Source organism: Opisthocomus hoazin, chromosome 4, assembly GCF_030867145.1.
Source record: "Opisthocomus hoazin isolate bOpiHoa1 chromosome 4, bOpiHoa1.hap1, whole genome shotgun sequence".
Taxonomy (NCBI): Eukaryota; Metazoa; Chordata; class Aves; order Opisthocomiformes; family Opisthocomidae; genus Opisthocomus; species Opisthocomus hoazin.
In genome coordinates this window covers 83,335,056-83,349,216 of record NC_134417.1, presented here as the reverse complement: position 1 = coordinate 83,349,216, position 14,161 = coordinate 83,335,056, and the positions used below count along the sequence as shown (strand labels likewise).

At 44.2% G+C, this 14,161-nt stretch overlaps 1 protein-coding gene across 1 annotated transcript in view; it reads right to left on the bottom strand.

Annotated features, from left to right (window-relative positions):
* Nucleotides 1–2,458, bottom strand: part of VIPR2 (vasoactive intestinal peptide receptor 2) — a 65,270-nt gene extending 62,812 nt beyond the window's left edge. Inside the window, exon 1 of the mRNA XM_075419749.1 lies at nt 2,300–2,458. Within this exon, the coding sequence (XP_075275864.1) occupies nt 2,300–2,350 (51 nt within the window). The 5' untranslated portion in view covers nt 2,351–2,458. The remainder of the gene's footprint in view (nt 1–2,299) is intronic.
* Nucleotides 2,459–14,161: the final 11,703 nt, after the last annotated feature.

The following is a 14,161-nucleotide window of genomic DNA, read 5'->3' as shown; positions in this document are numbered from 1 at the left end:
AGGGAAACATGCAGAGTCCATAAGAGACTGCATGGGAGACATGACTGCGGTAGGTGACAAATGGGAAAATGGGAAATGCCCCAGAGCCGAAGGGACAGTGAGATTAGCTCGAATGAAATAACATGGTAATGAAATGAAACGTGACTGTGCTGTACTTCAGTCATCCCCACGCTTGTACCACCAAGAGTGGTCCTTCTCCAACCTTCTCTCTCCCCCCTTCTCTCTCTTACTTTTTCTACAAGACATTTAATAGCAGAATCTGCTAACAGTATCTGATTCATGAAATGTGATTTTTTTTCAATGGCAATACTTAATTAATCAAGCTGTGATCATGGACCCAGAACCTAGGAGCCAGAGTTAGGACTGAGAACCTGGTTATTCTGCTGTCTCCTTGCAGGCAAGTCAGTTGCGCAGCTTTTAAAAATACAGCGTAATAGCCATAAGCATAACAGCACAAGCTGTTATGAAAAATCACGAAAATCTGTCTCTTCTCCACATGTCTCATTTCACCATCTACAACATCAGAACCTTACTTCCTTTTCCCCATCTTTTCTCCATATTGTCTACTGACATTACATGATTTCAGGGCAGATTTTTTTTTCTTTCTAAAGTGAATTAAAGTGAAATAAATTAGGATTTCTAGCACTTATAATAGAAAGTTCAGAAATAGAAATGTCTATTTTGTTATGTATTACCTACTTTTCAGATAGCTCCTGTGTAAAATAAAGTCCCATGTATACATAATGTTTTTCATTGCATTTTCCTTTCACATAACAGATTTTTAATATTTTTTTTTCCAATTGCAAACATTCGGTAACTGACAGTAGATCTCCTACTCAGCAAAAAGTATTATAATTACTGGTCTTGCAAAGGTAGGTTCCAGTAAGTGGAAACATTAACTAAATGAGGGGTAAATCAAAGCAGCTACTGCAATTAAGAAACCTGTCGAATAAGTGACTTCTCTGTCTCATACTTACAAAAGAATTGCAAGTTTGTCGGTATCGGTGATCTAATAGCGAGGGTTACTCTGAGAATATAAATTTGTTAGTACCCAAAGGTAACCCCACATTAGTTTTCAAACCCAGGATGCGTGTCAAACTGTAATATACTTTGTTCTAATACGTACACCAGTTTCATTCAGATGTACTTCACCAAGCTAAAGAGAGTTAGGGTTCAAGACTATGTGGCACTGACTACATCCCGAAACACATCAAGAACCCCAGAATGGGTTTCGAGGGCACTCACCCCCTTTCGGGGCCGGTGCTCATCCACCCTTTCCTCTGCTTTACCACGGGTAGGTTACCCTTTGTAACCACTGAGCACAGAGCTGCCAGTGCCGTGCTGCACATGGCAGAGGTACACAGTTAGCCGGAAATCCAGCGAGGAGTCTCTCCGCGTTTCCAGTAGCTTAACGGTTTTTAAGGCACCCAGACCAGCAATTTGACTGGAAAAACATTTCTTCTGACAAGCAGCTTACATTCACCTTCAGCATGGTTTCCTGACTTTTGGTGGAAGTCATCTGTTATTGTAAATTTACAATAACAAAAAAAGGAAAAATTTAGAGGGCAGATTTTATTTTTCATAAATCATGTTTCCAGCAAAGTTACAGACTTCCACAAACAAGTGTAGAAACGCTTGATAATACAAAGACATTAAAAGCAGATGCCCCACATGTGAAGACTTTAACGTTCCGAGCGCTCTGTACGCCGCTACCCGGCTGCGCGCAGTGCAGAGGAATCCCTCGGGCAGGTTCTCCCCCACCACGACTGCCGGCGACCCTCCCCTCCCTCCCGGCCGCACCGGGCAGCGCCCTGCCCGAACTCCTCGCAAACTGCCGGTGCCCGCCGGCTGCCGGGGGAAGCCGGAGCCGCGGGGAACGAGGGGCCGGCCGCCGGCCCCGCTCAGCGCCGCTCGCCGGGACGGGGACGGGTCCCGGGCCCGGCCCGCGCTGCCCCGCCGGGGCGGAGCCGTCCCGGCCCTGAGGAGCGCCTGGGGCTGCGGGGCGGCGCCCCCGCCCCTCCGACCTGCGGGACCGGCGGCGGCAGGAGCCCCCTCCCCTGCGGGACCGCCGCCCGGGGACACCCGGTGAGCGCCCGTCTCCCGAAGGGAGCGCGGCGGGGGCCGAAGTCTCCGCACCTGCTACGGCTCCCGCTCCGGGGACGGGGGGAAAGCTGCGAGGGAACCGCCAGCCCGGGGGGTTCCCGCAGAGGCACCCGAGGGACGGGGGCGGCGGGAAGAGCCGGAGGTGTCACCCCGTCCGCGGTCTGGCGGGCCGGGAGCCGAGCGCAGGGTGACTTACCGGCCCCAGGCTCCAGCAGAGCGAGAGCAGGAGGATCGGCAGGTTCCTCATGCCCGCCGAGTGCCGGCGCCGGCGGGCTCCGCTGCCCCGCGCCGCTCCGCGGGCCCCTTCCGAAGGCGCCGAGCAGGAGCCGGGTCCCGCCGCGGCACCATAGGGCCCGGGGGCCGCCGGGCGCCGAGCCGAGCCCCCCCGCCCCGCGGGCGGCCGCCGCCCCGCGGCTGGAGGCGGCTCCCGCGCCTGCCCCCGGCCGCCCCTCAGCTCCCGGCCCGGCCGAGTCCCTGCGCGCCGCCGCGCTCGGCTCCTCCTCTCGACCCCGGCTCGCTCCCCTCCCGCTGCTCCTCAGCCCCTCTTCTTGGCTCCCTTTTCTCCTCCTCCCTCCCCCTTCCGCGGGTGCTCCCCCCCACGAGAGGTGCGGGCCGGTCCCCGCAGCCGGGACGCGCCCCGCAGGTGCTCCCCCGCCGGCCCGGGCGCCTGACGGGTTGTGGGGGGCGTTCACCCCTGTCCCTCTGCCTGGAGGTGCCGGAGGAGCCCCCTCCTCTCCTCTCCTCTGCTGCAGACGCGGCGGAGGGGCTGGGTGCCGGTGCCGGTGTCGGCGCTGGGGTCCCGTCTGCCCGGGCAGGCGCTGAGGTGGCCAGGCACGGCCCCTCCGAGGCAGACGCACCCGCAAGCCCGCACACAGGTGTGGGGAAGGCGCGGCGGTCCCTGGCAGGGCCAGTCTCACCGCCGGGCAGATCAGCAGCTGTATTACAAAATATTTCTCCCCCACCCCCCCACCCCAGCTGGTTTTCTCAAGGTCTCAACAGGGGACTGACAGTTTAAGGCAACTCCGTATGATTTACACCAGGCGTGAATCTTAGTTTTGCCTCTCAAAGCTTATAAAATGTATAATTAAGTGACATTCATGCTAGCCCATGTCTTTTGTTACAGAAAACACAGAGTTTATATGCTGGCTTTTAGCTGAGAATGAGAATAAATCATAGTCATCTTTCCACTGTCTTTCCCCTGTGCTGTAATTAAGTACTATATATTAAAAGGGACTGAATGGGCAGCATAAGACTCTCTGAAATAGCCTTATGTCACCCAAAATAGCCAGCTACGAGCAAAACCAAGGACACTTCTAGGAAAAAGCTGAGGAGAATTTTCATATTTTTTAATGCATTTGCAAATATCTTTTAACATATTGAGAAGAGAGACCTGATTATAACCTCTGTTATGTCATTAAAAATAAATACTACAAACCGTAATGAGCAGTGTTACAACCTGCATGCTGAGAGCAGAGGGAAGCATTAACATAGAAAAACTTCTTGTAGGACGGCGTGTGATCAAATATGGAAAATATTGTTTCGGTGTAACAGAAAATTGTTCCCCTTTGGATTGGCTTTGATCTGTATGTGACAGGTGGACTGCAATGCCAATTTGCGCCTACTTCTGAAACAGCTGGTCTGGAGAAGAACCTGGTTATAGAATCATAGAGTCATAGAATGGTTTGGGTTGGAAGGGACCTTATAGATCACTTAGTTCCAACCCCCCTGCCATGGGCAGGGACACCTTCCACTAGACCAGGTTGCTCAGAGCTCCATCCAGCCTGGCCTTGAACACTTCCAGGGAGTGGGCAGCCACAGATTCTCTCGGCAACCTGTTCCAGTGTTTCACCACCCTCATGGTGAAGAATTTCTTCCTAATATCTAATCTAAATCTGCCCTCTTTTAGCTTAGAGCCATTCCCCCTTCCCCTATCACCACACACCCTTGTGAAAAGTCCCTCTCCCTTATGCCACTAGACCTGAGATTCCCGGGCAGGGTCTCAGGCCAAACCTCCCGGAAACGGAGAATTGCACCATGCAGCCCTCCTGATTCCTGAGGCCAGTGTCCAGGGTTCCTCTTTGGGTTCCTGGTTATTGACACGTGCAGTCTGGGGGTGCTCTTAGCCATTTCTTAAGAGCTATAGGTCTTTCCAAAATAGCAATGTCAAAACCATTTCTCTAACCTTGTATTTTACAGGAATCTGATGTCCTATCATTATTGCAAGGCTTTGGAAAAGTCTGTCTTGTCTCTTTAGAAGTTATTTCTTGCACTTGATGATGACTGGCATTCTGCTGTGAAAGCAGTCTTTAAATCCAGTCACTCTCGTGAGTGATATTTATACGCACCAAGGCTCTTCGGGTTCCTCAGCAGTAAGCCCAACAGCAGTCCCTGCACAGAGGAGCCGTCAGGCAGGCTGTCCACCATCAGGACTGCCCCAGCAGCTGAGGACACAGCAGCTGCCAGACACCAAAACTCACTGTTGGATTCTCCGAGCAAATGATTCATTAGGCTATTGAAGCTGACTAGCCTGGGAAACCAATTAACAAATTAGTGTTAACGTTCTGTGTAGAAACAGTCTTGGGAACTGTCATCGTTATTCCTTCTGCGGAATGACAGAAACTAGTATCTTGGGTAGTAGGCAGTCCACGTGTCCCAGAACTGGTAAAGAACTTTTGAAATTGGCGTCTATTCCATCAGAAGATTGTTCAGAGTCTGAGTTTTGCATGTTTTGTTTTCAACAAATCAGTATATTAAGGCAAAAAGAAAAATATTGTTATTTCCCAGCCATTTCTTCTGTGGCTATTCCCAAGGACTCTTTGACATGAAAGAGACAACAGATGAAAGAGATGCATCAAGTACTAGTATTTTTGTTTAGATAAAGTTAAGTGGGTTTTTTTGCCTGAAAAGAATACAATTTATTGATAGATGAAGCCCAGAAAACGTGGTTCACGTTCTTTTGGCTTAAACAGCGCACAGTTCAGTACCCTGTTGTAACAGTTGTTGAGGGGGGAAAAAAGAATGAAACTAAAACAGCTGTTGATATATAGAGATGTACATGCATGAGACTGATAATCTTACGCAGCGAAGAATGGATAGGGCTGTGAAAGAACCAAGGAGTCGTATAAATTTAGACAGTCAGTGTAGACCTGATGCCATTTCCAAGAGTGCCTGTCAAATTCAGAGGAAAGAACAGAGAGATTTTGTGGAGGTATCCGTGAGGCACAGAAGTACTGCACAGACAGGGAGGAAAAGGATGGAGTCGAGCATGGAGAGAAATTCATCCCCTCTTCACAATAAAGGTGGTAGAAAAGAAAATGCAGTTTGACTGAAATAGATATTATTTTGGATCACCAGAGCCTGGGTGTTATAGAGAGCGCAGTAAAAGCGGAAATGGAAAATCCAGCGGCCGGTAATGGACCTAGTGGCAGGCGGTGTCGAGGTACTGCAGGCTCTCTGCTGCCACAGCAACTGCGGCAGCCAAAAGGTTCGCTCCAATTCCAGCTGTTGGAAGAGCCTGCCTACCAAGGAAAGGCACGTGCCAGGAGAGTTATAAATAACAAGTACCTTCTGCCCAGCCATCTGTCTCCTCAGACTCCTCTAATACACGGTGTTGACAATAAGTAGCTGATGTGATTTTGGTCAGGCCTGTGGAGAAGCAGCTGACAGTTTTCCACACTGAAGCAATAACATCAATCCCCTTTGAGCTGAATCCTTACTTAAATTGTTTGTGGAGTTCAAGATGTGTTGACAATTTGTATTTGATCTACAAATCATGTTCTTGTCACACGTAGAAAGCCTAAAAAAACATTGCTTTCATTTTTTAAAAGAAGATTTCAATTTGTTCAATCATCTAACAGTTATTGTTTACACAATGCATAGCACACAGTTGCCAAAAGTACCAGAACTGCATGAAACACTTAGAAGGATTTCCCTCAAAGCATGTGTACAAAGCCATCTTGGACAACATGCCTCTTTCAAGGTGGCTATCTCTCGAGCTGCTCAAGCTATTTCACATATTTTGAGTACTGCTTTCTAGACCGCAGAAAAATTTTTTGCTTTCACTGTATGCAGAACGCTGTACTGTCTCATTGCAAAAGGGATGCCCTTCCTAAGTCTTCACACTTAGCTAACACTAGGTCTTCATCAAATATGCCTAAATCTCCCAAAAGCACTCTCTAATATCATCCTGTATTTTGTCAGGCTTTTGTTTTTCTGCACTCTGAATATTTAAGGGGAGATTTCATCAGCTGTGGAAATAGACGTTAGAGAGGGTTTCCAAGAAAAAAGCAGTTGTGACTTTCCTGTGTGTGCTGTTTGGATCTTTTGTATCGGCGAAAATTAAAGTTCCCCAAAGTTTTAGCACCAGTAACTATTAACATTGATGATCTTATTGAGCCTTTTTCAATGATTAGATGGAAGCAAAACAAAGAAGGTGCCAGGCCTGAGTGGGGCAAACAGTGTGTGTCCTGCTCATGACAATGGGAATTCAGACCTTGGGCTGGCTCCAGGGGACATACGGCTCTGTCCTGCTTTCGACTGGGATAATTTTCTTCCTAGTAGCTGGCACAGTGCTGTGTTTTGGATTTAGTATGAGAAGAATGTTGGTAATACACTGATGTTTTAGTTGTTGCTAAGTAATCAAGGACTTTTCAGCTTCTCCTGCTGGCCTGTCAGGTGCAGGGGAAGCTAGGAGGGGATGCAGCGAGGACAGCTGACCATACTGGCTAGAGGGATGTTCGATACCACATGACATCATGTTCAGCATATAATGGCGGAGGGAAGAAGGAAGGGGTGGGACGTTCAGAGTTACAGCATTTGAATTCCCCAGTCACTGTTATGCGTGATGGAGTCCTGCTTTCCTGGAGATGGCTGAACACCTGCCTGCTGGTGGGAAGTGGTGAATGGATTCATTCTTTTCCTTTGCTTGTGCGCACGGCTTTTGCTTTACCTGTGAAGCTGTCTTTATCTCAGCCCATGAGTTTTCTCACTTTTATCCTTTTGATTCTCTTCCCCGTCCCACCGGGGTAGGGGGAACGAGCAAGCGGCTGTCTGGTGCTTAGTTGCTGGTTGGGGTTAAACCATGACAGGCTACACCACCACCCTTTGAGAAGCAGCACAGTGTTGCTACTGTCCAACAGTTGATCCTCCTGCACCAAATGTTGTAGTAGCTGCAGTAAGAGGAGAAGGTGAAATGCAGATGTCCTGAATAAACAGAAGAAACTCATCAACATTTTTATCTGCAGTTTCACCAGGTTTTCAAAAAGCCCTCCTAGTTATTTTGAACTTTTGCTGTCGTTACTGGTCGTCTTATGTCTACATAATCTCTTGAACCCTATGCTTGTTTCTTTGACAAAGAAGAAATACCATGCAGAGGGAGAGCTTTCTAAGGAAAGGCTGTCCTCACATGTCACCTCAGCTTTTTCATTCCCTTCCATTTCAGCATCACCAACAGTGCACTGCTGTCTGTAGGCATGAAGAGTAGCTTCAGGCTGTAGCTGAATTTGTGTCTTCTAGTGATAATGCTCAAAGTGCTCCACAAACTGCTTTTGTGCTCTGGCCTGCGAAATGGCAGTTTACTAACATCAGCATACCAAATGTATCCGAACAGCACATGTTCCTAACCAACAACATACTGATGTGAAGAACACTTCGGCGTGATCTTTCTATAAAGTGCAAGTAGCTTGGCTACTCGTAAATACGTTTCTGCAGATTAGAAATACAGAGAAATTCTATGAAAAGAAAGAGACTTTTCTTCTTGGTACGTTAAGCTCAGGACTCACAGACTTTTAAATGGTTTGTTTAAGGAGATGTCTGTAACTGTGAAGTCTTCTGTCAGGGTATGGCACAGGGACATTGTTCACCAAAGACACAGAGCGTAGTCTATAGTGCTTAGTGTAAAGTATGCAATTTTGTGCTCTCTCTCTCTCAAATTTAGAAGACTCTCAGCTCTTTTGTAATTCCAAAGAGTGAGAGAAGTCCCTTCAGTATAATGAACCTTTCCAATTTCTTGGCCAGGGTATTCTATTCTTCATATTTCCATTATAAGCAGGTCTTTTCATTAGTACTTCTTGAACACATTAATAGATATTCTGTTACATCCATATGTTTAGATAAAGTAGAATCTGATCTTTTAAATTTATGATTTAAATATAGACAAATGATTTCAGTATCTGGCATAGTGGAAAATATTTGGCTAGTGTCATTTTAGCTATGATTTACTACAAAGCTTCAAGTTTGATCAGTGATTTTTGAGTCTTTTACTGGATATGAAGAAATCAAATCTTTTTATTCTAAAAATTTGAAGCATTTTTTATTCTGATACAATTAGGGGAAAATTGTCCCCATTAGTTTTAGGGGTTTTGTATTGATTAGTTATTATGATGATAATTTTTTTGTACAATTTAAAGTAAAAGATAGACTTTGCCAGAAAACTCTGGAGATCAAACTCAAAAACTGCAGAAAAAATGAACTGATAGAGTGACAGGCAAGGTTTTAGAAAAGTAGAGAAGAGTAAGTGCAGAAGGGAACACAAATGAAAAATAGAATAAAATAAAAATATTTATCAAGAGGAGTCAGTACCAGCTTAATCTAATACTTTCCCTTACAAAGGCATCTTTTCTACACAAAGAAATGACACTAGATTTATTCTAGATAGCTGTCAGTAAAGCATTTGATACAGTGCCATATAAATTGCTAGTTAAATTGAAGTGATGGAGCTTAATGAAAAATTTATTTGGCCAAAATGTGATTAAATGAACCTGACAAATAAAACTGATGTAGAAATAGGAGGATAAAAGGAAATAACAGTGAAGTTCCTCAGACGTAAGACTAGGGTCCCGCTTTACTATTTTCAGTAATGATTTTTGTTTTTGAGAAAACAAAATTTCCTAAGGATTCAAGGTGTTGTCAATAGTGAGCAGTATCTGGATATCTTAAAGAACTGCATCGACTGAAAAAAGTGCTAGAAAAAAGTTGGAAGTTTAATACAGCAAAATGGAAGGTCCTGTGCTAAAGAACAATGAACAAGTGTTTACACCACAAGCTAAAGGGCAATAGCAGGAAGTCCTGTGTGTACAAGTCAGTGTCTGGCAAATATGAGTATTAATGTGACATGGCTGTGAAAAATAAATGTGATCTTAGGACATATGGCAGAGATACTTGCTGTAGAGTTACAAAAGCAATGAAGCTAGGTAGCACGCAAAGGACTGGTTGGATCTTAGCTGGAGCATTGCATGTAAATTTAGCAATCCACAGGCAAGAAAGGTGAATCCAGTAGGCGCAGAGGAAACAAATAATGACCTAAGGATTTCAGAGAACGCTTGGTTCAACAGCCTGCTAAAATATAAACGGAGACAAAATATGTCACCAGGAAAGGAACTATGTATAGTAAAAGAAATTTGGCAGAAAAGCAGGTGGATTAGCCTAGGTGAGAGTAAATGCATGGACTGATATCCAGGTGGCTGTTCTGGACAAATATTTTAACAGTGAGGGCAAAGAAAGAAATTGCTTTTCGAGACAAAACTTGATCAGCCAGTGAAAAGGATTTTGTACTGTGGCTCTGTGCACAAACAGTAGACCAGGCTTTTCTAGAGGTCTTTTCCAAGCCCCTATCCTACTTTGTGATAAATAGTTCCTCTCCAAACTTTTCCATTAAAAAAGACTCTTCTACAGAAAGCTGCTTGCTAGATTTTTTGTATTTTTACACAGAAAAAGTTGTGTTATGTACAAAGTGCCCACCTTTGTGGAAAATTTCTATTTTCCATCAAAAAAATTACTATTTTTGGCAGAAATACAAATATTTATCTTTTGGATAAATTTTTCCATTTGGAGCTTTTCAAAACAACCATAAATTTTGCTAGAAGGTCTCTACTAGATTCTACTTTCTGAAGATCTTTTGTTCAGTGGAACCTGTTCTTGGTATAAAGTACATTTTAGGCCAATTTAAAAAAAATAAATTTGGCTCTTCATTTTTTGGTAATCTAGGAGTATTTGTAACACTCTTAAATATCTGTCTCCATTAAGAGAAAAAATCAACAGCGTAAGGTACTGAGTGAAGCCTAGTCGTCCAGTGTAATGTGATCCAAATGACACTCTGAATCAGGAGTGGATTACTGAAGTTTGCATGAAGAATTTTCCCACGCAACAGGAGGGTAAAAGAAATACATGTTGACAAAACAAGCCCCTGTAATCCACAGCAATGTTCCATAGACAAAATCAATACCACCCACTTCAGATGCCCAAGTTAAACAGAAAATGTGTGAAAAGCAGGAAAAGGCAGGGCAGTTGTGACACAGGCTGCTAGTGTTTGCCCCTATACTCGGCACTGGTGAGGCCGCACTTCGAGTGCTGTGTTCAGTTTTGGGCCCCTCAGTACAAAAAGGACATTGAGTTGCTGGAGCGTGTCCAGAGAAGGGCAACAAGGCTGGTGAGGGGTTTAGAGAACAAGTCTTACGAGGAGTGGCTGAGGGAGCTGGGGCTGTTTAGTCTGGAGAAGAGGAGGCTGAGGGAGGACGTTATTGCTCTCTACAGCTACCTGAAAGGAGATTGTAGTGAGGCAGGTGTTGGTCTCTTCTCCCAGGTAACTAGCAATAGGACGAGAGGCAATGGCCTCAAGTTGTGTCAGGAGAGGTTTAGAGTAGATATTAGGAAAAATTTCTTTCCTGAAAGAGTGGTCAGGCACTGCAACAACCTGCCCAGGGAGGTGGTGGAGTCCCCATCCCTGGAGGTGTTTAAAAAACGTGTAGATGTGGCACTTCAGGATATGTTTTAGTGGGAATGGTGGTGTTGGGTGGATGGTTGGACTTGATGATCTTAAAGGTCTTTTCCAACATATGGTTCTATGATTCTATGTTAGTGGGTGAAGAAAGATGGGCATTCGGGTGAGCAGGTGTCTGTCTGCAATTTGAAATACTGGGAGCAGATGTGTACTCTGTCCTTCTCTAGACATTACATCTTTGCTACCTGGTCTGAAAGTTGTTAGAACTAGATGGATAGAAAATGACAGCCAGATTCAGGGCTGCATAACAGCCCAGCTTCAAGAGGACACCTGGAGGACATCTTTGAGCAGAGAGCTGGTGGACCAGGCAGCTGGGAGTTGTATGTTCTAATCCTGTGAGGCTTATGTGACCCTGGAAACCTACATTCCCACTTCCCGGGAAGGTGTATTTGTTGCTGTGGTATTATGCAAAAGATGGATATTAACAGCTACGGCTTTGTGTAGACATAATAAAGTGCCTGTAGGCCCTAGATGCTTACATTTTGCTGTAAAAATGTGTGTCTGTGGGCCAGATCTTGCCCCCTATTTCCTGAACCATTCTTTAACAAGAGCTAACTAAGTCCTCAGAATCTAATGCCAAAATTGCTTGTTCTAGTTCTAGAGAGATGTTGAGTGTCCTTGGGTTTGTGTAGCTGAAGTGGAGGCTGAGGAAGCTCAGACTGGAATCATTGAACCCTCAATAGAAACTGAGTATTGGCTTGTTAGCCTTAACCCTGCATTTGCGGCCCGAGGCTGTTCACCTTGAGATCAATGACAACAGTCCCATTGGCTTCAGCTGGGAACACAATCAAGCACTTGGCTGTGAAATCTTGCTTAAATATTTAATACTGCTTAAACCTAAAATTTCTGTAGGTCACACTGCTGGTTTTGAGGTGAGCACATAGCTGGCTGGGCTTATGATCATCAGAGAAATGATGGCACGGTGTCCTCCTTTTTTAAGTATATTATATTGGCTATAGTGTGGGGCACCTCAGCTATTGAGGAATGATATACACTAACTAAATATGTCAGCAATTAGCTAACCAAGTCTCCCATACTGAACTGCCAGTTCAACTTGTTCCCAGTCGCAATGCTATTTTGGGTTGGAAACTTCAAAATTAATCCTCAGAGATGTAATTTCTCTGCTTTAATATATACTGTTTTTAATTGAATTGTGCAGAATGATTAGTGAGAGGCAAATGTCAAAATACCAGACAGAAACTGACTCACCAGTCACAGGATTTAATATTAAGGTCAGGCTATGGAAATACAATGGTGCTCAGTCTTTATTTCTTTATTGCCTTGCACCTTATGCAGTGATTTACATTGGAGCTAAATGACTGAAGTGGATGTAATGTCCTATTTTTCCAAATTTAATGGTATTTTACATATTCCTCCCACAGCTGTTAGTGATGACACAGGGCACAAAGCAGTTCAAACAAGACAAGAACCCAAAACAAAGGAACAAGCTCAGAATGTCCTAGAAGATGATTATGAGCAATTGTCTGCACAGTTTTTAAGGTTTACCTTATTTTTTTTTTTAAAGACTGGATTAAAATGTTGAAGTTCTGTCCAAATAGCACATAGTGAGAGCACACAGTGTGTGCTTACCCTTTCTAGTCATTCCAATTTTTCCCCCTATTTCTAAATGCATTTGCATATGCCGATTGGTAACAAACCTTTAATGTTGATGTTTTTTATTTGAAAAACAGCTTTCATCACAGAGCTTTGATTGCACGGACTGCTCAAAAGCAAATGGGTTCTAAATTACATTATGCTTGAACTGATTGCATCTACTCACTAGAAGTATCTCAGTCCGTAGTGGCAGAAGAAGACATGAAAGATGGTGAGATCAAATGCTAACACCAGCTTTCATGCAAGACTAAACTCACATGTTGATGTTACTCATTTATTTCTTCTCCATTACTGAAACAGCCCTCACCTCACACATCCTGTAAGTCTTTGCTGCAGTTCTGTCCCTTAACTGCTAGTCGTCACCCTATGCTGCTGATTTGCATTTTGGTTGTAGTATGATGATGAATTACAGGGCTCAGGTTCAAAGTGTCATTTACTCATGTTCTCACTGTTAGTTGTTTTGTCACCTGGCCTTTCTGCGCTACTGTCTGTCCACCTTGTACTGGCTGGACACTAGATAGCATATGGTAGTAATTTCACTCTTTTTTATCTCAGCAGCTTCTTAAGGTCATTCGCCAGCTCCGGCTTGTCATGCCATGATGCTAGCTTACCTGGGCAGTGCAATCCTTAGTTAATATCTGGATTTCAAAATACCCAGCGGCTATGATTTTGACTGCAATAGCCACAGCAACTTCATTACTACTTTATTTTGAATATATTGATCATAGAGGTCACCAGGAAACTAAAAGCCTTTCTGTTATTTCTGGAAAGAATTATGTGTTTCTGAAAATGAATGGTATTTTTTTCTGTTTTCTTGTAGCTGCTCTAAAATATGAAGGACTTGCCATTCTGCCAAGAACTGAGTGCATTGAATATGTTAATGCTGATAGGAAGAAAGATGCAGACATGACGCTGCAGAAAGGATGCATAAGGGAAGGATCAAATTCAAGGAGGTAGCACAAAGTTGAAGAAATAGAAGGTTGTTCATGGAATGATGAACTGCAATAAATGTTCATGGGATGATAAAGTATGGAGAGGTCTATAGGATGGTACTCAACAGGCTGTCACTTTCTATGGAGTATGATGCCTCTGAGCCTCTTAGGTTAAAGGATAAGTGATGTCTCTGAATAAGACCTAGATATTGATTTAATTTTCAGTTGTGGTAGGAGATACACAAACAAGAATTCCACTCCTCTTATTCTTATTTTCAAAATGAAGAATTACATACAGAGGAGGAAGCTCAGTATAAGGGGTAGGCAAACGATAAAACCCTGGCAAGCAGCAAGGAGACTACTGAAAGACAGCGTATTGGAATTCAGGGCAAGTGCATCCGATCGTAGAAAGATAAAATGAAATCCAGCATGGCTGAACAGAAGGCTAGGGGAAGTTATTAGAAGAAAGAAAGAACCTTTCAAAAGCTGAAAGTGTGCCCAAATGAGGAAAACCAGAAAGATCATAAAACTTCACATATTTTATGTGAAAAAGCAGAATAGGACAGGAGATGAGCTTCCAAACGACATCAGCACTAATACTAAAGTCTTTCTCAAACACATCAGAAGGAGCAAGTCTGCTGGAGCGTCAATATAACCAATAGAAGATCAAGGTACATCAACATTTTAAAAAAGATTAGTCATAGATGAAAAATGAAATGGATTCTTTGCATCTGTG